The following is a 26,762-nucleotide window of genomic DNA, read 5'->3' on the forward strand; positions in this document are numbered from 1 at the left end:
CTATTTCAAAGGAATATACAGTGATCTGAGAATTCTAAAGGAGAGATTATTTTTATCTGGAGTTTATCAAGGAAGGTTCATGGAACAGGTAGCATTTGAGAGGCGGCCTTTATTCTACACAAGCAAAAGGAGGAGAAAGAATAATATAATATGGAAGGAACAATGTGAGTTCCATCTCATTTTTAGATTTCTGTTTCTTACAGTGAATAGCACCTTTATAGTTTTAGAACTCTCCAGTACAAAGATGAGAGGAGGTACAACAGAAAGGAAGGTGGGATTGGTATTAAATGTTATACTTGGATTTTTCTCTGTGAATTGCTTTTTAGATGGAGTTACTCTAATCACCAAAGATGAAGCCTCTGGAAGCTCTGTCACAGCTGAGGAAGCCAAAAAGGTACTGAGGGTTAATTCCATGTCTTTAGATGAATTATTGCAGTGGGTACTATTTTCCTGATGCCCGTTCTTTCTTGAAGAAATTAAGGCTTTAAGGTACCTAAACTAGTGTAACCATTCTTTATTCAACCAATAAGCAAATTGCTTCAACTGTAGTATCCTTGCGGGAGAAATTGTTATCTGATTCAGTTCTCCACAAGCTATGGTAATGTTTCTAGAACATTGTATGATCTGAGCTTCAGTAGCTGTAGAGCCCCTGAAGTCCATGGTACATACCATACCAAGCTTGACCAACACCCTGACTAAATTGTGAGATCCATTTAGCCCAGTGATTGCAACTCTGGCTACACACTGTTGCCTGAGGAGCTATTTTTTAAAAAATAAAACTGATGACCAAGGCCCTCCCCAAAGATTCTATCAGTCTGGGTGATGGGTCCTGACATGGTTACTGTAATAGTAATGAACAAGAAGGTGGAGAAACACTGGTATTCTAGCTAAGACAGGAAAGGAGCCCATGTGTGCAGGTGCCATGACCTTTATATTGACAAACAGGTGGACCAAGGCCTCCCTGCTTGGTGTACTTGTAGGAAATCTGATTTAGCTGTGAGTTAAATCCATGAGCTATTTATTTAGCTCAGAAACCTTTCGTTATACTTCCGGTTTGTGATGAAATATTAATGAAATTAAACAGAATAGCTCAAAAGTATATGGTTCATAACCTTCAGCTTTAGTTACAGCCACTGAGCCAGTAGCTAGCATAGCACCTGGCAGCTGGCAGTCATGTACCAAACCTCTGTTCTACTGTATGACAAGAAAATTAATGACAACACAGCCCCCCATCTTCTAGGGACTGAAACAGCCGGTTACAAGGTAGGAGAGAAAGGCAAGAGAGACTCAAAAAAAATAACCGTACGGACACTAAGGGAGAGTGTGGTCTGGGGCTGGTGAGCAGAAATCTGTTAAGGGAATGATAGAAACAGAGCTAGAAATATGCATCTTATGGCTATATTCAAGTCACATTAAAAATGCCTGAAATTTGTTTTGTTTCAACAAAACAAAGGCATTTAGCAGAAACCATAATATTGTTTGGGAGAGAAGTTAGAAAATACAAGAATCTTTTATAATGTGCTTTGCCTGGCAGAAGCATTTTGTTGAAGAGCAGATACAGTCCATACTTCCAGGATGTAAGAGCCTAGAATTATAGAAACATACTCTAAGATGCTGATTTTTGTCTTATAAGACGCCCATCGTGTCCTTAACCTCTTCTGCCATGGTCAGGGCTCAGTACTAAATACTGTCATGTAATTGCAGGATGTATTTTTACTCGTTATTGTATATAATGGCATGATGATATTTCCCCTTTGAACTGGGGTATATCATTTAGGACTCTCCAGAGAGACAGAACAGAGAGAGAGAGAGAGAGAGAGAGAGAGAGAGAGAGAGAGAGAGAGAAAGAGAATATGAATGTGTGTATATGTAAGGTGGGGGCATTGATTGATTTTTAAGGAATTGGCTTAAGCAGTTGTGGAGGCTGACCTAACTGAAATTTGTATGGCAGTCCAGCAAGCTGGAAACTCATGTAGAATTCCTATGTTCCAGTCTTAAGTCAGAATTCCTTCAACTGGTTGGATGAACCTACCTAGATATAGTGGGCAGTCTTTACCTACAGCCAGCTGATTGTAAATGTTAAAATCACATCTACAAGATACCTTTACAGCAATCTCTAGTTTGGTATTTGACACACAACTGGGCACTATAGGTAAGCTGGGGGGACACGTAGAATTAAATGACCATTATACAGAGTGAAGTGGATCAATCTACCTTCTAATTAAAATAAATCAATCCACTAATTGTAGTTATCATTGCATTAAAAAAAAATCATTCAGATAAGGCTTGAGTACATAATACTATTTTTGAGGAAGAGGGGAGCACTAATTTTCCTGCCAGCAATACGTCTTAACCACAAAACTGTCACAGCTAAGTGAATCCAAAATATAGGGAGGAAATAAATCTAAGAAGAGATAATGTGCTTCTGGCAAATTGTCTGAGGCTTGTTCTCTGTTGCACTTGTAGCATCTTATTTGAAATTTAAAGACACAGAACCTAGCCACCAGGAATTTAATGTCTGATAATTAACCTGCAGAGACGAATTTCAGTTAATGACTCTGTAGGGGGTGGTATCCTTACATGCTTCTAGTATCAACAGAACTGATTTCAGTTGGTTGTATTTTCAGACAGCTCTGAAAATTTCACCCTCTTTGAATAGGGAGGGAATATGTAAACATGGTAGGGCAGATCTGGTTGTTCTGAGTCACTTCAGTGTGTACTCTGTCTGGTATGACTTGGAGATTAGGCTTTTGTGTTTCCTTCATTATCATGTGAACCCTTTTTTTGGAGTCAAAATTTAATCCTTTGCCTTATTAATGTTTTAAAATTGCCCCTATTGGTTTGGGGAGAGAGGTATGAAGAGGAGAATGTACATACAGGTGATAAATGGGAAGAACTCTGATGAGTGAGATTCTGCTTCAGCTATTTTTTTTTTTTCCAGGCAAGTTAGGGATGCATAATTATTTTTGTTCATGCACTGAGGCATTCATTTACATTGCCTTCAAAGCAAATATTAAGCCTGGTCATTTCCCAAATAATCGATTAAGGATTTTGACTATAATCAGAGAGATTGAAGAGCAGGCCTCACAGTCCAGTTTAATTTTTTCAGGATATTTATCATAAGTTATTTAAAATTAGCAAGCTGTCAAATCATTCTATTGAATATTGATGGTTTGAAAGGAAATAATTGCTCAAGGATGGACATTTCAAGTGAAAATTAAACCGTAACTTTACACTTGTGCATCTTGAGAGCAGTTTCCCTCATGTGTGGATTTTATGATTCTTTGAGAAATATAGTTAAGTCAGCCCTGCTGCAGAAATAGAAGGTTCTTCTGTAACATAAGTTTAAATAGTCACTTTCTTTTAAGTTTACTGTTATCTCTCATTTCAGTTTGGCGCCTAGACATAAATATTATCCCTCTTTTACATTCATTTATAATGTCATTGTCACCTGAAGATTCAATTCTTCTATTTTTTTAAAGATTTATTTATTTATGTATACAAGAACTAGGGTACAGGCCAGAGGAATGGAGGGTGAGATGATTCACCAGAGACAGAACAGAACAGGCGGATTGACTGAAGTACTCTGCTGAGGGGAGCAGCGGACGAATCAGGAGGGTTCTGCTGCGCCATGTGGGTTGCTCCCTGGCCGGGAGCAACTCATGCTGCAGTGGCTGCGGACAGCTTCATAGGTTGCGTCTTAACCCCTTGCACCACCAGGGAGGCCCTCACTTCTTCTCTTTGTAGTTCTTAATGTTAGACTTGCAATTAACATTTAACATTTGGTAAAGTCTCTACATAGCTCCTTTGTGCCTCTGTCAGTTCATTGTCAAGGCATGGCACTGGTGCTAGGAAGAGAGGCTGTTTATCTGGCACATTCCAGGAGCATCTAGGAAGTTTTTGACCTGAGCCACAGTCAGTAACAGACTTGGGGCTGGGAGAGGTAAGGGTGGACTGGTTTTGGTAGTTGCAACAGGGGGTGTGCTACAAACTCCTAGTGGGTAGAGGCCAAGGATATTGCCAAAAATCCTATAATGCAAAGGACAGCCCCACACCAAAAACCTTGTCTGGTCCAAAATGTTCATAATGATGCTGTTGAGAAGTCCTGGATTAGAAGAATTTAAACATGGACTTGCTTAACTAAGGCTTAACGAAGGAGAAAACATTGACTTTAGTTGTATGGAATTTTATTCAGCTAGAAAGAATCCTAAGGATCTCCTAGCTAAGTTTTTATTTTTAAAACTGAAAACTTGCAAGGAAGCCTGATATATAAAACAGATAAAGGCAGTGCTCCTCAGTTGGGTCAGGGGAGTGGCAGATTAGAAAGAACCTGCAGTACCTCAAGGAGCAGTACCTGAAAAATAGTGATCTACTCCAAATTCCTCTTTTATAGATGAAGAAATTCAGGGCATGGAGAAGTAAAATGGTACATCAAGAGATCTTGTAGGGTGTCACTGCTGGGAATCCAGTCTGAGGCTGACCCCTGTCCTTTATTCTTTTTACTCCATATTGGGAACCCAGAAGTAAAAGAGGATTTCTCCCCATGGTTTTGGAGTCGTTTCTCCAAGATACTGAGCATGTGAGCAGTCACTAGATACCAGCTCTATGGAGGGAAAAATCATCTTTTTAACAGTTGTTTTCCTTGTAACTACCTAATCTAGCCACCTTTGTTATTATGGACATTAGCTGATTTTCCACTATAGCATGATAGATACTCAGAATTTAGCAACTTGTTCATTGGACAGAGGTGATCTAGAGAAGGGAAGTTGACTTGTTCAGTGTCTCATAGCAAGTCCATGGCTAAAATTTGCAGAACCTGGACCCCTGCAATCCTACTGTGACCACTTTCCAGCACTCCATGCCTCTACTTTAGAATGTTGCTAACCACCACATCTACCTAAGAAAATATTCTTATGCTCCCTCCTGAAAGAGTACACCGTTTTGTGTGTCTACATGTGTGAGAAGTCCCTAAAACCCTTGTGAATAATAAGATAAAAATTTACAAATCATTTCTTGAAAACTGTTGTATCTAACGACTGGCCCCCTGTTGAACCCATGATATTTTCCTTTGATTTTTCAGCTTTTCTGCCTTAAATCCTATATGCTCGGGCCAGAAAAAAAAAAAAAAGAAATTATCACAGTGTTACCTTATATTTGTTTAGAGTTTGATACTTTTAAGTTACAATTTTAAATTTTTTATTGCACAGGAACATACATATATAGTCAATGCACATATCTTCATTGTGCAGCTTGATGAATTCCTACACACATATCTGGATACCTACCATTCAGATCAAAATATAGAACATTTCCAACACCCCAGAATGCTCCCTGTACCTTTCCCCATCAGAAGCTCCCCGTCCCCCAAGGAAAATATCTATTTTGACATCTGTTACTTGAGAGTAATTTTGCCTGTTTTTAATATTCATAAAATTGGAATATGCCTTTTATCATTTATTCATATTGTTAGAGTTGTTTGTTCTTTATTACAGCTGTAGTATACTCCTTTTTATGATGATACCACAATTTATTCATCCATTGTCCCAATACTGGACATTTGATTTTCTCCAAACTTTAGCAGTTATGAATAAAAATGCATATTATTTAGTAGACCTATGTTGGGTCTGTTCCTGGGAGTTAGAATATAAAACCTAGGACATCACAAATCATTTTCGTATACATTATTCCCTCTGAGACTCAGCACAGCCTCATCAGATAGAATGGTAAGTAGTAGTATTCCTGGCTTTTTTTTTTTTTTTTTTAAGGATTTATTTATTTATTTATTTATTTATTTATTTATTTATTTATACAAGCACCGGGTGCAGTCAGAAGCATGGGAGGGTGAGAAAATTCACCAGAGTCAGAGGTTGGGAACAGAACAGGCAGACCAGCGAAATACACTGCTGAGGGGAGCAGCGGGCGGCAGGAGAGGTCTGCATGCCATGTGGGACCCTCGCCGGCGGCTGCGGGCAGCTACACAACCCAGCACTCAACCGCTGCGCCACCGGGGAAGTCCTTATTATCATTTATTTTTTTGTTTAGGGAAAATTAGTTACAGAGAAGTCAAACAGCTGACCTAGGGATACTGACAAACTGGCAGAGCTGAAATTATGGTCCTGTTCTCCCACACTGGGGTGCAGGACTTCTCTGCTGGACTGTATCACCTTTATAGTATAAAATTAATTATAGGCAACATTAATGAAACAGAAATGTATGTCATTTTAGATAAAATGCATGAAAACAGACTTTTCTTCTTTCTGAGATTTTGACCCATCTGGGTTATGGGTGAGTCTTTGGAATCACCTGTTGGTGTTAGAATCAGCCCAGTGGCAGCCGTGTGTTTTTAACTTGGGGATTAATAAGGCTTTCACCACAGAGTGTTAGCCTTTAGCCCTATGGAGGAATAGGACTGGAGCTCTCAACACAGATTATTCTACCTTTTCTCTGCTTGTGGCCAGGATTGTATTTCAGTACACTTGAAAAGTAGTGGTTTACACTGTGGAAAGCTGTGTGGAGATTTCTGGACCTACTAAACATAGAGCTTCCATATGATCCAGCAATTCCACTCCTAGGTATTTACCCAAAGGACACAGAAACATCAATTCCAAAGAACACCTGCACCCCTATGTTTATAGCAGCACTGTTTACAATAGCTAAGCTTTGGAAACAACCCAAATGCCCAAAAATAGATGACTGGATCAAGAAGATGTGGTCCATATATACCATGGAATATTACTCAGCATTCAAAAAAGATAAACACATGCAATTTGCAGCAACATGGATGGCGCTGGAAGGGATCATGCTCAGCGAAATAAGCCAAAAAGAAAAAGAAAAATACCGGATGGTCTCACTCATAGCAGGAATCTAGAAAACTTAAATAAGGGACCAGGAAAACGAATAACTATAAGAAAGTGAAAATCAAAATCAACAAAAAACTATGAACCAGAGACATTTTAGGGGGGTGGGGTGGGAGGGGAGGGATTGGGGTCAGAATGGGGGGGCTGCAATTGTATGGGGAATACAACAATAAAATTTATTATTAAAAAAAAAAAAAAAAAAAAGAAAAGTAGTGGTTTATCCATTTCATAAAGATCTCTAGGTAAGAAGGTGCTTTCTTGGTAACCCCAAGCAAATGATTTTGCTTTGAGGAAAGGAGTATCACATAAAAGTCCTTTCTATTTATCCTCTACCTTTTCATCCTACTGCAAAGAAAAAGAGCATAAAATGAGAGTTGACTCCTACCCTCTTCTGCTGCTTTCAGAGACTCTTGCTTTTATTGAGAAAGCAGGCTAGTCCTTGAATTTGCTGCTGTATTTCTAGCTTCCGTGCCACTGCACAGCCTGGAAATTACTTGCAGTTAAAAACTCTGATGATGAGGAGTGATATGTGTGAGAGATCAGCCTTGCCTGGGGCTTTGGGAAGAATAATGGGTGGCAGCACAGCTTTTAGCTATAATTTGCTTATGCAGTACTGTGAAACAGATCCATCAGGAAAGTCAGTTGCAGATGTTTAGCACTTGATAGAAATGAGTTTGTTTGCCACTGCGCCTCTCTTGAACTTGGCCTAGATGCAGAAATGTGCCATTTGTATATCCTGTGGACACAGTGTGCAGTATGAAAGGGACTTTGCAAATGGGGAAGGAATGGGGTGGGGGAACTGGTGTTTTAGACACTGCCTGCCAAAAACATTATTTTCTAGATTCATCAGTAAGTATCTACCATATATCAGGTACTAAGGGATAATGAAAGAGGCAGTGGACTATAGAACCATTGAGCCCATGGTTTTGTGTTTGCAGCTGCCAGTCATTTGTGACTCCACGAAGGTTTGTGGTGAATGCATAGCTCTACTTTTTATTCTCTTCACTTCAACTGGATAAGTCTTATCCTTTAGCCATGTACTCCTGATGTGGGGAAAAATCATATGGGGGTTAATGATAATGAGTAAAAGAGGAGAGAAAAGATAAAAAATCATTTTAATAATAATAATAACTAGGAGAATCATACATGAAGATTAATTTGGGAATTTAAGTTAATCAGTTTGCTCTTTAGACGTAAACCAAGTATATGTGTGAATTCCTCGTTCGTTTATTTGGCCCTCAGAATTTTTATCACTAGTTGATCAGAATAAATAAATAGAATTAATGAGCCTGAAGCTGCATTACCATTCTGTTCCAGACTGTACCTCCACTGCTAGCATTTTCTGTCCCTTAGACCATGGGTTGCCAGCACTAAACACAGTCCAGTTTAGGTTCAGTAAAGAGATGTGGAAAGATCCATAAGTGTTCTTAGAAGAAGATAAATTTCTTGATCTCTCAGTCAAATTGATATTAGTGTGGTGATGTGACTTTGACTGAAAAAGTTCAGGAGAGAGGTTGAGTCAACCCCTTGAGCTCAGAAACAGAAATGGCAGTGTGGGGTATCCACAGTACTTGACACTGCCTCTACTTTGGCAAGCCATATCATTTCCTCCCCCTTTACTTTCTCTGGTGACTACTTAGTGTGCACTGTTCAACCTCAAAATTGATCCTCTCTCATGCAGCACCAGATGAAGGCGACTACATCTAGGCAGTGTTTCTTTTGGTGCATTGCTGGGAGACTTTGCTAAGCAAGCCTTCGTAGACTTACTTGTGGCAATGCTAGCAGATTGACTCTGCGTCAAAAGAAGGGGGGAAATGCCATGTTGATACCATGCTTGCCTTTCTATTTACAGTTTCTGGCCCCCAAAGAAATTCCAAATGAAGATACTGCAGCCAAATTTGAAGAAGGTGGTGATGTGGACGACTTAGTAAGTACTTTTAATATATACCAGGCGTTCCAATGATTAGAATCATCTGAACTACAAATACAGCCACAAAGGCTGCTTATCATAGACTTGTTTCATGTTTTTGTTTTAATTTCTAACACACCAGAAGTTCCCGACACTATTATTTATTGCCATTGTACATTTAATCAGATAGGTGATTTCATAATGAAAACTCCTGTGCCCTGTGGTTTCATTTATATTGTTTACTCAGGTTAATCCTCTCTTTCAAAGAACCATAAAGTGCTGAGGAGGCTGTTCCTTTAGTAGCAAAATGTTATAATTTACTGAAACTGTTATAACATATAATTTGTGTAGCTGACAAATAAAAACAGCCTTTTAAAGTGCTAATTCTTAAATGTTCTCAGTAAGTATAAGTAAAGTAGACTGATAGACACTTGGGGACTTCTCCTCATCACACCATTTCTGGCTGCCTGGGGGACTGCAGAAGTGTTGGCCTTTATGTATCTTTTGTGTCTGGAAAATTGCTGTCTTTAAACTTCACATGACAGCTGCCCAGTAAAAGCTTACAACCTTTCTGTGAAGTTCTGAGCATTGTAATGAGGAGATATATTTGGTATTGAAATCCTGAAAGAGGGGGAAGTGAGTAAGTGTACACACTCATGCCGCCACCAGAGAACCATTAGGACCATTGCCCCTAATCGCTGACCAGAGACACAGTGGGCTGGAGTGGGCCAGGCATTCCTCTGACTGTATGTCCCTGTTCACAGCTGGACTTGATATGAGCATGGACATGTGAGGAATCTACAAGAATTGCCATCCCTGACATGCCGGGAGCTCTGCCCGGAACAAGCTGGAGGAAGCCATTAAAGGAGAACCCGAAGCACTGGAAATGGTCCCTGCAGGTTATGCAGAAATGAATCTCTTTAATTCTTTCTAAAATGAACATACACACAAATAAGAAATAATTTCGACCCCGTACCGGTTTATAAAGAGTCATTGTTATTTTCTGATCAGTGAATTGATTCTTTTGTGGTCTTTTTGATCTTGGCATATTACCCACATAGTTTGAAGTTTCTGACGAATGGAGTTCATCTTGACAGGGTATATTGGCAAGGACTGCAGCCTTCCTGAAGTTATCTCATCCGAAACTGGCATAGTCAGTGGTGAGTTTCTCAGTCTTTCCCAGTGAAACTGAGCAAACCCAGGGGAATCACCCAGTTGGTGAGTCCTCAACTGCATGCTTACAGCTGCAGGATATGACCCAAAAGCAGTGAAACAACAATAACTGTGTGTGTATACACAGGGAGTGAGAAGAAAGGAGAGAAAATTCAGTCTGGCTCGGGGCCAGATGCTCCCTGTCCTTTCCAGACAGCATCCACTCAGCAGAGACCAAGGTCCAAGCCAAAGTCTTATGTGTCCAGCTGGTTGCTTCTCCAGAGACACCCCCTCACAAGTGGTTTAACTGCCACAAGCCTCAACCCTGCCCCTTTTTCCCATCAGCCCCTGCTCAGGAGGTAGAGTTTGGAAAGCTCCACCTTCTACCACTGAGTTGACAGTGAGTGCCACCCGGGCCCAGAGACTGCTCCTCACTATTCCTCTCACACCAGGAGATGTAATCCGTTGTCTGATCCTCCACAGTCACAGCTTAGGCCCATCAATCCACGGCATTTGTTTCCTGCCAACAGAAAGCTGGAGTTGGAAAATCATGCTTAAGGACTGACCCATTTCTCTTTTTATTTAAGCCGTTCAGTCTCCATGTTACTTTGGCTATAGGTATCGGTGGCTTTCCTTCAGCATGGTGCACAGTTTGCCAGCATATTCGTTTCAAGCAGTGGATCATGCTGATGTTCTCAAAAAAGAGGCTTTTGGCTCAGCTTCTGACTTATCAGTTAACCTTAAAAAGGGGGTGGGGGTGGAGAGGAATGGATATTCACCAGCCATAGCAAGGAGTCAGTCATTTCATCGCTCTCTTCCTGCGGATCTCAAAGTGAAAGTTTGGTTAAAGCACTTCTTCCTTGAAGCCCCAGTCTTTCCAATCTCTACCTAAGTGTCCTTTGCTTTCTTCTCTCAGTGATGCTTCCTTTCCTAAAAGAAGAAAATTACAAAACCCTTGGTTTTGTCTTTTCCTGTCCTCATTCCATCCTCAAGTTGGAACTCCTGCTTCCTTGATGTCACAGATTCTTTGGTGCCCAATCTCCTGTGTCCTCAGCACCCCCATAAATGGTCATTGATTCACTTCATTTTGTAAGTGTAACATTAAAGGCACAAATGACTTCTTCCTGTGGATCACTGCGTATTACTAATTGTCTGCAGAAGAACTCTAATGCTGTGCTGAGAATTGAAGGCCTTTGTGGAGCTCCACGACAGATCATCATTAGTAAGCTGAGGAGAGAGAGAGGAGCATTTACTGGGGGCCTCTATGGCATCTCCTCCATGCTAATGCCTCGAGTCAATCTCAAGGAATAGGTGCCCATTTAAAGCAACCCCATTGGAAGATGCCAATTGTAACTGTCTGGCTGGGTAAAGCCCAGGGGATGTTTGTAACTTGGGTAAAACTGAGGCATTTCATAGAATCAAGAGGGAACAGCTTTATTCTCTAAATTCTGCATTCTGATCATATCCTCCTGGCAACATGAGTCAGTTCAGCAAGTATAGCCCCAGATGGCAGTTTGAGGAATTCCTTCTTGGAAACATCAGTCCTTCTGTCAAGCCAGAAAAAAATTTGTTAGTCCTTTAAAACTTATGATACTTTTCTATTTTTGTTGTACTAGTGGGATTATTTGTGCTTCCCTAGCCCAACATTTTTAAAATTTTTTTAAACTTTTATTTATTCATTTTTATCAAATTAACCTTGCATTATACATTGTTTAAGCCTAACCTCACTTTTGCCTAAATTATCTGAATACCTGAAGGAAGAAATGAGTTTGACAGGCTAGGGAGAGGAAGGACCAGATTAGCCATCTTACCCTAAGTCCATCTCGTGCAGGCATAGTACGCATGCTGTGGGGTTTTGGTCAGAGCGCACTGTTCTGGGTACGGGCATCATATTTTTGGATAAACATACCAAGGGCCAGTTTCCCTGAAAAGAGATTTGCAGGTGTACAGAACTGCCCAGAGGGTGCCATTCGTGTCCTGGAAGAGCAGCAGACGGTGCAGTCCCCAGTCAACACGGCTGGCACTCGGCCTATTGATACCACAAGCAATGGGCCTGACTGTTGGCCCTGCCACTTGGTATTCTTTGTCACTAACATTTATTCACTCAGAAGAAGTAGAGTCCACCCAAATGAATCTTGGAAAATTCTTCAGAGCACCATGTTGGAGATAGGCAGTTTTTTTACCTAAATTTTTACTAGTTTTTACCTAGTTCAGGATGGTTTCAAGATGAAATGGGCAAAAAGAAGTGTTTTGAATATATACGCTGGCTATGCAGCTAATTTTGATTCAGGCAACAAATCTCTGTCCATCGCACTGGCTTCGCTGTGTATTGTCTCCTTCTCCTCCCCCAGGTACTTGTGGTTCAGGATACAAACTGTTGCTGGAAGAACACTAGGCGAGGCCAGATCTGGAATTGAGTTCTGCCTCTGCCACCTGCTGTGTGGCCATTGTCAAGATGCTGAACCTGGTGTTATTAAGGAAGGGCATGCCCGTGAAGTGCTTTGTAAACTAGAAAGTGCTCCACACAAATAAAAGCATCGTGGGGTTATGAAAGCTGAAATAGAAGGCGTGGGCAGAGTGTTTGGATAGGTCAGTAGGTCGCCCGCCTGCCTGTTTCCCTCACATTTCTTTTGAACCTTGAGTATTCGGTGCTGATTTTTATAATTATCTGTTGCTTTTGGACTTAGGTTTTTCTTACCGATTTATTACATGAAAGTTAGATTCTGTGAGATCAAAGTAGAGGGACAGAACCGAGATTAGGGTTTGATAAGGAGACCAAGCTTCCCAATTTGCTTGGGAATTGTTGTCCTGGCCTAATCTATAGTAATCAAGACCTGCACAATGACCATATCCTGCCTTTCCATCCACGCCTGGAGCTAAATACAGAAGGAGCAAACAACACAACAGTCAACATAGGAGCAGCGAGGTTATAACTCGGCTTAAGTTTGTAGTCTGCTCCTACACCCAGCTCTTACCAAACTGGCTGCCAAGCCTGGGACTGAGCAGGAGCATCTTGTTGGGCCTGCTTAGAAGAGTAGACCCTGCTTTCTTACCTGGCTGATGGCATGAGAGAATCTCCCCTTCCCCACTAAACAGTCACTAAAATAGCTATTTCTCACTAAGGCATTTTAGAGTTGGTTATTTTAGAGGCTACATAGAAGTGCTGCGAGCTATGACCAGCTAGGGCGAAACAGGCTGCACGCAGGGCAGTGAGTCATCTGTGGGCTATGTGGAGGTGCCTCACCGTTTAAACCTGAGGTCAATCAAATGTCAGTGACCATGTATTCCGCTCTGCTATAGGTCACAGTGTAGACCCTTGTGCCTCCACTTATGATCCAAATCAAACTTCTTTGTAACCCCACTTGCAAAAGAACAAAAATGAACTCTATTCTTAAAATTAACTGCAGGCAGCAGCTCGGCCAGGAAAGCACAAAAGGTAGCATGTGTAACACATTTGTCATTGCACATTATTTTAAAATAACCTGATAAGCTGTTGGGTTTGAGTTGGATGAAAGAAGGGAAACTGGGGCCAGAGCACACACACCATCGAAGATGCACACATACTCCGTGTGGCCACGTGCCTTTGTTGTCTATTGCCAGGATGCTGTGTCTGCCACCCATGTTCAGACTCTTCATGCTCTGATGACAGCTCTCTGGAGATTCTGAAAACAGGAAAATGATCTCTCTCCCTTCTCTGATGATCTGTCCACTTAGATGATAGTCATTCCTTCCCAGAGCAGAGGGGAGGGTGTGGTGAATTTCTGGCAAATCTAGTCAGTCTTGCATAGTGTGTACATGACTTGTCTCTGCCCTGGTGAGAACAGGTTGGAAAATAAACTCGATTTCTTTTTAGTTTGCATTGACAGAAATTGGCAGAGAGTGGGGGTGGAGGTAAAAGGAAGTCATAGGCCATTTCCTATGTTAGGGGGTATAAGACTCCCGCAGCTCTCCTATGGGACTGACAGGGGTTGAAAACCTCAGCAGAAGCTGTCCCCAATCTGACCTATCATTTCTGCAACTTTAGCAACCAAAAACCCCCTTTGTCATTACTGGGTCCCTGTGTCCTGTGTCCCAATGTGTGTCAGAAATGAATGGACTAGAACACACTTGTCTCTGAGGTTAGAGTCTATCTTGGACCAGACGAAAAGCTGAGGGTTGAGATCTGTGCAGAATAATATAGAAATGCCATCCACTCCTGATGGTTTTTTCTTTAGCTGGCAGGGACAACACAATGCAAAGCCCATGTATTTGTGGCTTGAAGTTTTTACAGAACCGAGGGAGATGCCAGTGCTGCCTGCCTCTGCCTGACGGCAACAGTGGACAAGGTCAGTGGGAGGAGAAGGCCTCGAGCCATTCGGAACACTCAAGCAGGTCTTCCAAAGCCCATGGCAGAGGGCTAAAGTTCTTGGTATTCTTCAAAGTAATTTTTGGAGGCAATATACTTTTTTTCATCATTCATTTAAAGCAAAACATTGAGACTGTTTTGATCATTATTCATAAGGTTTTACCAGAGGTGACTTCACTGTTTTCAGATATCAAAAAATACCTCAAAAGTTGGAAACCACTGCAGATACCACAAGATGTCATAGACCCCAAAGGTAATTTGAGAAAAAGTTTTACTCACTAGCAGCATAGATATATTTTTGCATAAATGATTTAAGTTTTCATTTCAAAGGGGCCTTGTTTTCTGAGGTCTCTCCCTAGCAACGAGGCTTGCTAAGATTTGTGATTCTTTAAGCAAATCTGTGAACTCTTGCCCCTCGAGATGAAGACTCACCCTTCATCTTTCTCTCCATTTTCAGGGGCAAACAGGGAGCAGTGGGAGTACAACACGACCTTTAGAGGAGGCAGAAAAGAGGGGTTCAGCAATCCCTTTCATGGGCTTTTTTCACCTCCAAAATATTATTAATTATTTAAAAAATAAAAAAAATAGTGATCATTTTAGTTTGCATGCCATTTTTTTTAAATGTTAAAATGCTACAAAATCAGTTCTTAGGAGTGGTGAAATAAAGTGCCTGTCTCTCCCACCCTTCACGTGTCATGCATGGATATGAGGCCAGTCAGGAGAATTTCAGGCTATGAAGTATGGGGGACCACTAACAAATTGAGGCTTTATCTCCCCCATACACAAGAAGCCTGGCAAAGGCTGTACTTGTGGGTACCGGACGCTCAGTACTGTCGTGGATGAGATTGGTTCTTTTGCCCTCTCCTTCTTCTTGATCCCACTCCCTGGAGGAAAGAGGGCAGGAAGGGCAGATAGCTGTGCTGTCTCTTTGTCAGAAGAAACGGCAGCGGCCCTAACACAGCAGACTTCTTTGGGTAGAAACTTGACACGTGTCCAGCCCTCTCTGCAAGGGAGGCTAGAAAAGTGATAGAATCTATTATTTCACACACTAGTTGAGACAGTTCAGGGGAAAGCGGGGAGAGAATGAATACTGGTTAGCCAGCCAACAGTTTTGGTCACCAGTCCCTTCACTGGCTGCCTCTATATGCTCAGAAGTTACTTTTGCTTCTAAACTACCCTTTTGCTCTATATGTGGTTATTGGTGGGTTTCTTTGAGATATAAAATCATTTCATCAAAGTAATGCCCTCTGTGGAGTATGCCAGAATTGGTAAACTGAAGCTCCCCAGCCCCTATGTCTACCCATCCTTCCATCCTGTGTCACAGAGATTCAGCAGAAATCTGTAGATGGAGCCAGAACAGTCCTGCCATCTGCTGTAACGCCCAGGCTCCCGGATCTCCAGGGCCTGCTTAGAAGGCCATGCTGTGCCCCTCCACAGCCTTTTCCCTCTCCCTACACCAGGACTTAGGCGATATGGTTATTCCCCACCCTCCCCCCTGCCAACCCCTCCCCTTCCCCCCTTCTGTGGCTGACCCAAGCTTGGCCTCTGTGAGAGCTGGAGGGCCACAGAGGAAGGAGTACAGAGGTGGAATTTTAATTCTGTAACCCAGGATTTCACTTGTCTGCAGAGGATTTAATTTAGAGACTCCACATCCCTCTTCTCTCCCTGCAGGCCTGCTTGTTAATTTCTACCAAATATCATTAATAAAAACCCAGTCTAGACTCTGGCGGCATACAGTTCAAATCCTGTCTCTATTATTTCCTGGCTGTGTGACCATGGCCAAGTTACTCAGGCCGTGTTTCTGCAACTGTCAAATGGGGTTTATGTTAACAGGACCCAGCGTCCACAGTTGGGATGAATGAGGATGAGCCTTGTACAGCGCTTGGCACACAGTAAGTACAGTTATTAGCCCCCAATTGTATTTCCTTCTCTTCTGCACCACCATCTGTCTGACTTTAATGTGCCCCTCTCTGGCCTCTCCGAATGAATACCCCTAGGCCTGTGTGCATTCACTAGAGACACACTCAGAGACAATTCCGTCTCCCCCTTATGTCCTCTGACCCAGGGTACCTCACTCCAGAGGGCCATCTCTTTTCTCCAGTGGATAGCTGCCTCGGGGATGTTCAAGCAGAAGATGAGGATCGGGAAACTCTCTAAGAGAAGGACTCACAGGCAGTTTCCTTTGGAGGTGGGCAGAGGTGTGTTTGCCTGTGTGTGCATGTGTGTGCATGTTTGCGTGTGCGTGTTCATTCCTCTCAATGGGGTGGTGAAGAACATTTGTGCATCTTTTGTGAGTGGAAAGGGTCAGACTGCTGAATCAAAGAATCTGTGCCTGAGCTTACTGAGAATGTGACGATGAACTGCAGTGTTCTAGAAATGCTAGCCAGTGTTATTGATAAATGTGTATGTCCTATTCATAAATCCTCATGTGTTACAAGGAAAGTATCTGGTTCCAGGCAAGTGGGTCTTCCTCTTGAATCGGCCCTCATGGGCATTACGTGGCATACAGAGCCCTCACCTCCCACCAAGACTGGCCTGTCCAGATATTCACCTACCTCATAGCAGGTCCATGAGCCCACCCACCCCTGAGGTGCACCCAGGTTCCTTGCCTATTAAATTCAACTTGAGGGCCTCCCCTGGTGGCACAGCGGTTGAGCGCTGGGCTGCGAAGCTGCCTGCAGCCTCTGCAGTGCCGATTCGGTTCCCAGCCACCGGCGAGGGTCCCACGTGGTGCCCAGACCTCTCCTGCCACTTCTGCTGCTCCCCTCAGCAGTGTATTTCGTCAGTCTGTCTGTTCTGTTCCCCACTCTGGCTCTGGTGAATTCTCTCACCGCACACCCCTCGCACTTCTGACTATACCCAGTGCTTGTATAAAAAAAATAAATAGGGCCTCCCTGGTGGTGCAGCGGTTGAGCACTAGGTTGCGAAGCTGCCCGCAGCCTCTGCAGCGCCGGTTCGATACCCGGCTGCTCCCCGGCCATGGAGGAGGGTCCCACATGGCGCGCAGACCCCTCCTGCCGCCCGCTGCTCCCCTCAGCAGTGTACTTCGGTCCTTCTGCCTGCTCTGCTCCCCGCTCTGTCTCTGGTGAATTCTCTCACCCTCTCGCGCTTCTGACTGTACCCAGTGCTTGTATAAATAAATAAAATCTTAAAAAAATAAATAAAAATAAATAAAATTCAACTTGATAAGCACGCATGGAGCCCCTGAAGCATCCCCAGCACTGCTGGGCATGCCCAAAGATCAGACCAGAAGGACCATTACAGCCCTTCACAAGTTCTCAAGCAGCCAAAATCCATGAAGTGAGAAAATCTGTAAAAGAGATGCAAGAAAAACAGCAGGACCACTAAAGTGAGATTAATTTCAGTCTAGGTAGCTGGGGACATTTCCTGGGGTGGTTGGCATTTAAGACAGAGCATGAACAGAACAAGAATCTGGTGAAGAGAGAGGAGAGAGGCAAGATGTTCCGACGGGATGCAGCAGGGTTCAGGCAGGTCCAGCAAGGGTAAGTGGTTTGGCTCGGCTGGAGGGTGAGGGACGTGAGGGGAAGCGGTGAGCAGTGAGCCTGGACGGCTGGCTCAGGGCAGCTACATGGGGAGAGCTGCATTCGAAAGGAGGAGCGCAGTCAGCGGGGCACTTCAGCAAGGTTATTCTGGCACCAGCAGACTGACGGGATGGGAAGGAGGTGTGTGGAGGCTGTGGGAATTGCCTCAGAGACAGGAAGATCCAGACCAGAGCTACCCTCAGAGGAGAGGTGGCCCAGGGCCGACCCCACCCACAGCCCTTCTTAGGGGAATCCTCGCACCCCTCCCTGTTGGGCCTTGAAATGTCTGTGAGAGCGAGGCACAGTGTCCAGGACCCAAGCCCCTCTGTCCCTCACCCGCTGGTCAGACTGGGCTGGCTTGCCCCAGCCTCTGCCCTCCTCCTGGCAGAGCTCACGCTGCTTCCCCGCTGTGCCCGCTCTGACCCGTCTTCCCCTTCAGGAAAGCCCTTCTGCTCTGCCAGCTCCTATTTTCTGCAGCCCCTGCGAGGCTCTGCCTGTGCCACCTTTACCTGTGAGCTGCGGGGCGGCTGACCCAGGGCTGCAGGTCCTGTCGCTGGGACCCACCCTCAGGAGAAATGGGGGGAGAACCCCAGAAGCTGCTCCCTGGGGGCTTCCACCAGGGCTGCACACACCTGCTCCCAGTCAGGGCTTCCCAAACTGCTGTGCCTCAGCATCGCCGAGGAGCTCCAGACGCTGCCGCCGGCCACAGGCCCTGCTGCGGGGACTGGAGTGCAGGTGCCTGGCCCGGCTGTGTTTACAGGCCCCCCTCCTCCCCTCAGCCCAGGCTGAGCACCTCATCTTCTGTTTCCCTCCCACTCTGGCCAACATTTATTTCTGAGCTCTGCCAGGAAAAGCCCTGGTAGAGGCTCTAACTGCCCCCCATAACGTTCTGGTAGAGGCTCTGACTGTCCCCCACCCCCTGTTCTGGTAGAAGCTCTGACTGCCCCCACCCCCTGTTCTGGTAGAGTCTCTGACTGTCCCCACCCCCCCATTCTGGTAGAAGCTCTGACTGCCCCTCCACCCCCTGTTCTGGTAGAGGCTCTGACTGTCCCCCACCCCCCCATTCTGGTAGAGGCTCTGACTGTCCCCCACCCCCCCATTCTGGTAGAAGCTCTGACTGCCCCTCCCCCCCGTTCTGGTAGAGGCTCTGGCTGCCCCCCACACCGTTCTGGTAGAGGCTCTGACAGCCCCCCACACCGTCCTTCGCCTCCACTGGGGCTTGGAGGCTTGTGGGCTCTGTGCATCGCTGGCCAAGAGGACCAAGTAAGGATCCTGCTTTAGTCTCTCCCTCTGTCACCTCTCCCCTTTCGCTGTCCTCCCTTTCTCCTGGCAAATTAAACCTTAATCAGTGAGGCAAGTGTTCTCCCCTTGGACAAGGAAACAACAGTCACCCCACAGAGGAAGCAGAGTGACGAGTGTGCGCGTCTCCTCCCAGCCCGGTATATGTACATTCTGACTTCTTTAGGGTATATGATATGATATAGTATATGTCATGTGTAGAAGGGAAGTCGAATCTCCCCAAAACCAGCTTCTGCTCACACTCGCCCCTTCCAGTGCCAACAGTGGCTATCTTTTTTCTTTTTTTTTTTAAAGATTTATTTTTATTTATACAAGAACTGGGGTACAGTCAGAGGCGCGGGAGGGTGAGAGAATTCACCAGAGCCAGAGTGGGGAGCAGAGCAGGCAGAGAGACTGAAGACACTGCTGAGGGGAGCAGCAGGTGAGGCGGGAGAGGTCTGTCGCGCCATGTGGGTAGCTCCCTGGCCGGCGGGAGTCGAAGAGTCAAAGAGGCCGCAGACAGCTTCACAGCGTTGCACTTGCACTCAACCCGCTGCGCCACTGGGAAGGCCCTATCTTTTCTTTTTGAAAAAGCAATAGGACACTTCTTCAAATGAAAACCTTCACATGCAGAATTTTAACATACATAGCAGAGAGAGGTAGGGCTGTTTTTTTTTTTTTTAAGATTTATTTATTCATGCATACAAGAGCTGGGGTACAGGCCAGAGGTGTGGAGAGTGAGAGGACTCACCAGAGACGGAGCAGGGAACAGAACAGGCAGACTGACTGAAATACACTGCTGAGGGGAGCAGCGGGCGAGTCAGGAGAGGTCTGCTGCACCATGTGGGTATCTCCCTGGCCGGGGATCGAACTCATGCTGCAGTGGCTGCTGATAGCTTCATAGGTTGTGTCTTAAACCCTTGCGCCACCAGGGAGGCCCCGGTAGGGCTGTTCTTGAGAAGCTTTGGGGGTGGCCTGATGGAGTAGCCTCCAGAGTAGGAGCAAGATCATGGGGCTAGGAGAGGGGACACTGGGTCTGGGGTATCTCTGCAAGTCACCTATGTCTATTTACACCTGTTTCCTTATTTGTATATTCTTAAAGGGGGGGCAGGTGAGGAAATCCCCCCCCCCCCCGCCAGTACACACACACGACCAGGGTAATTCCTTTACTTTTGGCCATGTGGGAGTCCATGTTTGATCAGAGGACTCCACGGCTTTCAAAAGCCTAAGAACACTGGACTACATGAAAATTTGAACATCACTTCCTGGTTTATTTTTATTCACTTCCTGCCACAAATATTTATGGAGTACCTACGATGTGCCGGGCACTGTTCTAAGCACATCAATAAACAAAGCGGACAAATATCCAGTTCTGAGCTCATCTGGCATTCCCGGGCAGCTGATGGGGCTTTGAAACAAAGTAGACTTTTTTTTTTAAAGATTTATTTATACAAGCTCTGGGTACAGTCAGAAGCGCGGGAGGGTGAGAGAATTCACCAGAGCCAGAGCGGGGAGCAGAACAGGCAGACCGATGAAATACACTGCTGAGGGGAGCAGCGGGCACGGCAGGGGAGATCTGCGCGCCACGTGGGACCCTCACCGTTGGCCGGAGATTGAACTGGTGCTGCAGAGGCCACAGGTAGCTTCGCAGCCCAGCGCTCAACCGCTCTGCCACCAGGGGAGGCCCAAAGTAGACATCTTTTGTTAAACTCTTTTAAGACTTGAAACTTTCCTGATTGTTACCACATTTCTGCACAATAAGAAATCCAGAAGGAATTGCCAAATGCACAGAGACAGGAGGACACTTCCTTCTGATCCACGGTGAATCTGAAGGGAAAGCAGAACTTGAACTTTTAGCTCATCTCTTGGCATGTCTGAGTGTGACCCCAATTTCCTGCCTGCCCTCTCCTGTCTCAGCTACCCTCGTTCGAGACTCACTCAGCCTGACACCCTCCTCCCCCGCGAGTCTCCCAGCAGTCTCCTTTTCACTTTTTATTGGCAAAAAGCACTGACACTTACGGAAGCAACCACAGAGATACGTGAGTTAATTCAAGGTCATCTTCATTCCCAAATTATGCAAATTCCACATGACATTCATTCAGAGGAGGAGACCCGCACCCCCTTTTATGGTGATAATAAGGTGAGGCGATGCTTCTCAGGTTAGGAGTGGTGTGAGGAATATAGAGAAAGAGGGGCTAAAGGGTTAGCATAAAAGCTGATTTCCCACGGGGGCCTAGAAGACCTCAAAGCTCCCTCCTGTTCATCGGTTCCTGTTCTGAGAAAGTGCCTGTCTCGCTCCCTTGCTCAGAGCTTTGGTCTTGGGTAAAATGAAGGTGCCCCTAATAAAGACAACAGCTGAAACCGCCATGTTATGGGAACAGAATGATCCACCCCGACTTGAGTTTTGTTTCAGGGGTGGTCAGAGAGCAGTGGGGGGAGAAGGATACAGAAACAAAGAATGTTTTAGACCCAGGGCAGGTGGTAGTTTCTAAGGTTTTGCAGCACAAGGAGCACCTACTGTGGCTTCACACAGATCTTGCCCTGCCGTCCCAGGACGGGGGGTGGCACGGAAGGGACGGAGTGTGGTGCCCCTGTCTTACCAGAGCTGGTAGGTTCATTCTTAGGGCCTGAGACATTGCTTCCCCCTGGGGAAGATGTAGAGAGAAGCACCATCACCGCGGACAGTTGGGGACCAGATAGCAGGGGACTGTCTCCTCCTGGAGGTGGCTATGGGGGGTTCTTTGTACCTGGGCCCAGGGGCAGGAAGAGAGGGAGAGGCCTCCTTTAAAGCCAACACCCCCAGTACTGCAGCAGTGGAAAACCCGCTTGTAAGGACATACTGCCCTTGCCCACCAGGAGATCTTGAGGATCTGTTCCCCCCACTCTCCCTTCCCCTTAATTCGAGTGCGCTTCTGGGGAAGGAGACTGCAGGGAGCATAATGGAGAGGAAGGTGGTGGGGTGGACCCTCAAAGACCCTGCTCGCTCTTGGCATCAGTCCCTCTAGGATCCATCAGGGCTGGAAGACGCTCCGATTAATTGCTTCCCAGCCTTGAGATGGCACCTCCATTGCCAGTCGAAGTTTTAATTAATCATGCCAGCAGATGGGCTGTCATGGGCCCCAGCAGCCGGGGTAATGAACTCATTTATTATCAGGCTCCAGCAATGGGAGGCCGTCCAGGCTTCTGGGGAAAGGAGAGGCTGCTGATGCACGCCCAGGGTACATGCAACTTGGGGGAAATCTCTGGGAATGTTTGGTGCCTTCAGACCATCCACTGGCCCTGAAGAGGGGACTGGGGGGCAGCTGGGAAGTGGACTGGGGTTGAGGCCAGAGGAAGAGTCCTTGTAGCACGGTGCGTAAGACGGCGCTGAGGGAGCCTGGCTGGTGTCTGTGTCGCTTGCAGCCACCGGGTTCATGAAGTTGGGGTGGCAAAGGGTGGTCCTGGCATGGAGACTTAAGCAGGGGCCTTGCAAGATGCTTTAACACACCAGCTCACAGGGGCTAGGGGTCCCGCCCCTCTCGCACTTCTCGCACATTGCTGGGTTCTATGCTTCGGACTGTCTCATTTATTTTCCGCAGTGCCCGTGCCAGGCTATGTGTGACAGGTGTTTAATAAATGTTGAATTTGTGGATGAATGGATGAATGAATACCTAAATGTGGGGGTGCCCAGCATGGGGGCCACCACAATGAAAAGGCTTTCATGCAGCCCAGTGTAGGTCTGAGATTTTAAGCATCACCTCCCATTATGTAGCCAACTTTTCTCGTAGACACAGTCCCTGCTTTGGGGGGTTGCACTAGGATAAGCAAGAGGGGTAACAGCACGACCACAACAGAGAAGCCAGCACTGGTCAGTATCACAGCTCCCAGGACAGTAGAGATTGTCTGTTGCCTCCTCAGTTAAGGATGCCCGGGCAGCAAAGGCCCCTTGGCTTCAGCGGGATGATGGGTCCAGAACCCAGGCCCCCTGTCCTTTCAGTGTCTCCAGGTCACCTGCAGCCCCCTCTACCACCTGGTCGCCAGGACCACTCCAGGCAGGCTCCGCTGTGTCCAGGGCCCCAGCACTCTGCTGTGCTTCTCCTGCCCTTGGGCTCAGCCTGTGACTTGCCTGCAGAGCAGAATCCCACTTTTCTCCTTTCAGTGTCTGTGTTGGGGAGAACACCTTTGTCCAGCACCCCCATCTCCTGTCTTCACCTGAACTGTGAGCTGGACGTGTGTTCACACAATGGCCCCCACCTTTGTGAAAAGAGCCCCAGAGTCACCTACTCTCTCTGCGATGCTCGCCCTGCCTGAGGAGAGGAAAATGACCATGTGTGCAGCTCAAGGACTGGGCCCTGAGGGCAGGGCAAGTATTGCCAGGTGCCAGGTGAGGAAAGTAGAGTAACGCTGCTGGCATTAGGGAATGCTTGGGCTGTCTGTGTGGTGTCTTGTAGTGACATGAACATAGAGAAGTCCCCACATTTATCAACAATGATAAATGTGATGGTAAATGAAAACTCTGATCTTTAGTGTCAGAGAGGCAGTAGGGAGTGGTGAGGACTGTGTCTAAGTGTAGCACATGTCCCCTCTAAAGGGGAGAGCTGATACTCAGGGGGCCATGTGGGATTACTCTCATTTTTAGAGAGAAACTGTACATTCAGGTTTTTATGTGAAATGTCCTGATTTTGTAATATGGACTTAAAAGTTTGAAATTTTAAGTTGACTGGCTGCCCTGAACTGTGATCAGAACAACCCACAGTGGAAGGTGGGGTTCTGGGCATCACCTCCTCCAGCGAACTTCAATGTGAACACATAGGTTGGCCTGGAGAGGCCCGGTCATCGCGGCCTGCGCAGCGCCCAGGGACAGAGGCAGGCAGAGCCGCACAGATCTCCTTAGGACTCTGTGAGGGCCCAGGAATCGTGAGAACCATAAAAGGGGAACACTGAACTTCCTGCCAGCCAACTTATGGGTGACTTTAAAGTTGCAGGGATGGAAGGAACATGACATGGAGGCATCTGGCAAGGAAGAGCAGAGCAGTTCCTACACGGACGTCAGTTTCATTTTACGCTCACAGCTGCCCTGAGAGCTGCAACACAAACACTTGTTAGCAGATCCTGATGGGCTCAATGGCCCAAAGGGACACAGTAGATGGGGCTGTAGATAGATCCCACACACCCTCTTCCTGGCTCGCCAAGCAACAGCCCCAGGGTTTGGGACAATGTACAGTTCTGGGCCTCCATCACCTCATATCCATAAAATAACTGTAAGCGGTATCTACAGCATGTGTTTAGCTAGAATTATTTAATGAATGGAAAGCGTTCAGTTCAAAACCTCCCTCCTAATGACAACTCAGTAGCATCAGTCATCCCTGCTGGCAGGTGTCACAGCCCAGGCGCCGTTACCTGAGATGTGCCTAAGAGAAAACTCAACCTGGATCTGGAGGTCTTAGGATGAGAACAAGAACAAGGTATCTCAAGAGTCCTTTCTATATTCATTACATGTTGAAATGATAATGCTTTAACTAAAACATAGCGTTGAAATCTATTTTACCTTTTTCCTCTTTTTAAATGTGGCTACTGCAGTGTTAAAATTACATATCTATGTGATTCACACTGCCATTTCTGTTGGGCATTTCTGTTTGGCCTGGAGCCTCAATGAAAGCCTGACACAGAGTAGGCCCTCAAGAAATATATTCTGAAGGGACAAGCGGTCTCCGTCACTGGGAGTGCTTTCCAGGCCTTTGTCGTCTTGCTTGAGCCGTAGGCCCTCTCTCTGGCTCCCCTGCACTGAATTACCCACAGACTCTTGGCGGTCATGCCATGCCCCAGTCACGGGATGGAGGCCCCGAGAGATGGAGGTGCTTGGGAAGGACACCCACCCTGTCAGTGCAGAGCAGAGGAGCCAGAACCTCTGTGCCAGCAAATGAATGTGCATATGCTACGTTTATGTTTCTCCAGATAAGCCCTAGATTTTTATAAGCACGTGTTCAGAGTGGCAGGTGGCGATTCTCAGGGTATGGCAGAGTCCATGTCACGCGGCTGCTAGCACAGAATGCGCTCTCATGGGACCTGCCATCCCTCCCTGAAGCCTGGGCCCTCAAAGTCAGGTCAGGTGAGCCCAAACACCAGTCCCTCTAGAGAGCACTGAGGTTGCAGCCCGTGGAGACAGAATCAACAATACTCCTATTTGGGGCATTCTGTCATGTTTTTAAGTAAAAGGACCTTGGGGTGTTTTTTTGTAATAGTGATAATAGTATTGAAAAACGCCAAAAGAGTTGGCAAGAGCTCTGTGGAAGTCTCTATAATCGTTAATATTACTGATCCAGAGAGGCTGCTACTTGGCACTTGCTGGGTCGTTTCTTCCTCTCGGTCCCACTGACGCGCACACGCTGCCACCATCACCGCCACCAAAGTGCAGTCAGGGCCCAGGGAGCCACGTGCTAGGCAGGAAGAGCTTCTGGAACATGACACTGAGAGTCATTAACTCCAAATGTGAGACAGTTACATAACATCACAGTACCCGGGAGGAGGGTGGGACGGGCAAGCACAGGACCCAATCAGACAGGTGCAGGGGGGCGGGAACACAAGCCAGGCACCTGCTTTTCCACTGTGTGAGCTGATGCACCAAGATGGCACCACCTCTTCCTTGCAGACTTTGTTAATCTCCCTCCTAGACCTGAGCCCACTCTTTCACCCCCTCCCCTCTACCTCGTACCTACTTTTCGTGATTATACCGATGTCTTGACTGTAATTATCTGTTTACAAAGCTGTCATCATCTCCCAGCCAGTAGACTCCATGACACTGGTGAGCTCACTGTTTTATTTATCTTGTTAACATCCCTGCCTCATATAAAGCCTGTTATATTCAGATGCATCATAAATGTTTATGAAATGAATAAATGATTCATCTATTTACTCAGATATCAGTTCCCCCTGTCCTAAGCACGTGTAAGGTGCTGAGGATGGAGAAGCTGATGTATGAGAATTCCTGCCTGCCAGGCACTGTCAGGCTGCTGGGTGGGATCGGCACGCAGACAACTGTCCTGTCAGCGAGAATGGGCTCACTGCTATCCAAGTGGTAGAAGCAAAGGAAAATAAGAATCCAGAGAAGGCGTGGTTGACTCTCATTGAGGTGGAGGAAGGTGCAGGCATCAGGGTGGCTTCTCAGCATTTGCAGTGGGCCGCGTATGATCATGGGATTTCTGTGCAGAGATTATGAGCAGAAAGGCCTTCCAGCCCGGGGTATGCATTACAAGGGCACAGAAGGGTGATGGGATGAGGGCTGTTTTGTTCATTTCATTTTGAAAAATTTCAAAAACAGAAAAGAAAGTATTTCACTTGTTTCATCTTTCCTGTTGTCCCCGAGGCTGAAGAAGGCTTTGTTTACTTGATGCTGTTTGTTTATGCTGCCTGATTCCCTGGGGTCTCCATCTGCCAGGGAGTCTGGAAAGCAGCCCTCACTTTGTTTATTTTCAGTTTCTGCACCCTGTCAATCTCCTTGACTGACTTTCCCAAGTCACATCTGGCAGACTCTGAGTCCAGGACTGGCGCCTGGGAGGCTTAGGGCATTTGGCTGGACAAGTAGGAGCCTTCGGTGGCTACCCCAGCCCGCTCGTCCCTGGGCAGAGGACCGACTGGCTCCTTTATTAGAGCCCAGAGGCTCCCCTGGGCCGCAGCCTGGAGTGGGCATGGGGAGGGGGTGG

The 26,762-nt window shown here is 46.1% G+C and overlaps 1 protein-coding gene across 2 annotated transcripts in view; it reads left to right on the forward strand.

Moving 5' to 3' along the window:
• The window catches only part of XRCC5 (X-ray repair cross complementing 5), an 87,700-nt gene extending 76,125 nt beyond the window's left edge, over positions 1–11,575 (forward strand). For both annotated transcript variants that reach the window (XM_037524007.2, XM_037524006.2), the window contains exons 19-21: positions 327–394; positions 8,710–8,784; positions 9,531–11,575. In XM_037524007.2, the coding sequence (XP_037379904.1) occupies positions 327–394; positions 8,710–8,784; positions 9,531–9,545 (158 nt within the window). In that variant the 3' untranslated portion in view covers positions 9,546–11,575. The remainder of the gene's footprint in view (positions 1–326; positions 395–8,709; positions 8,785–9,530) is intronic.
• Positions 11,576–26,762: the final 15,187 nt, after the last annotated feature.

Source organism: Talpa occidentalis, unplaced genomic scaffold (assembly GCF_014898055.3).
Source record: "Talpa occidentalis isolate TD23 unplaced genomic scaffold, MPIMG_talOcc4v2.1 talOcc4.3, whole genome shotgun sequence".
Taxonomy (NCBI): domain Eukaryota; kingdom Metazoa; phylum Chordata; class Mammalia; order Eulipotyphla; family Talpidae; genus Talpa; species Talpa occidentalis.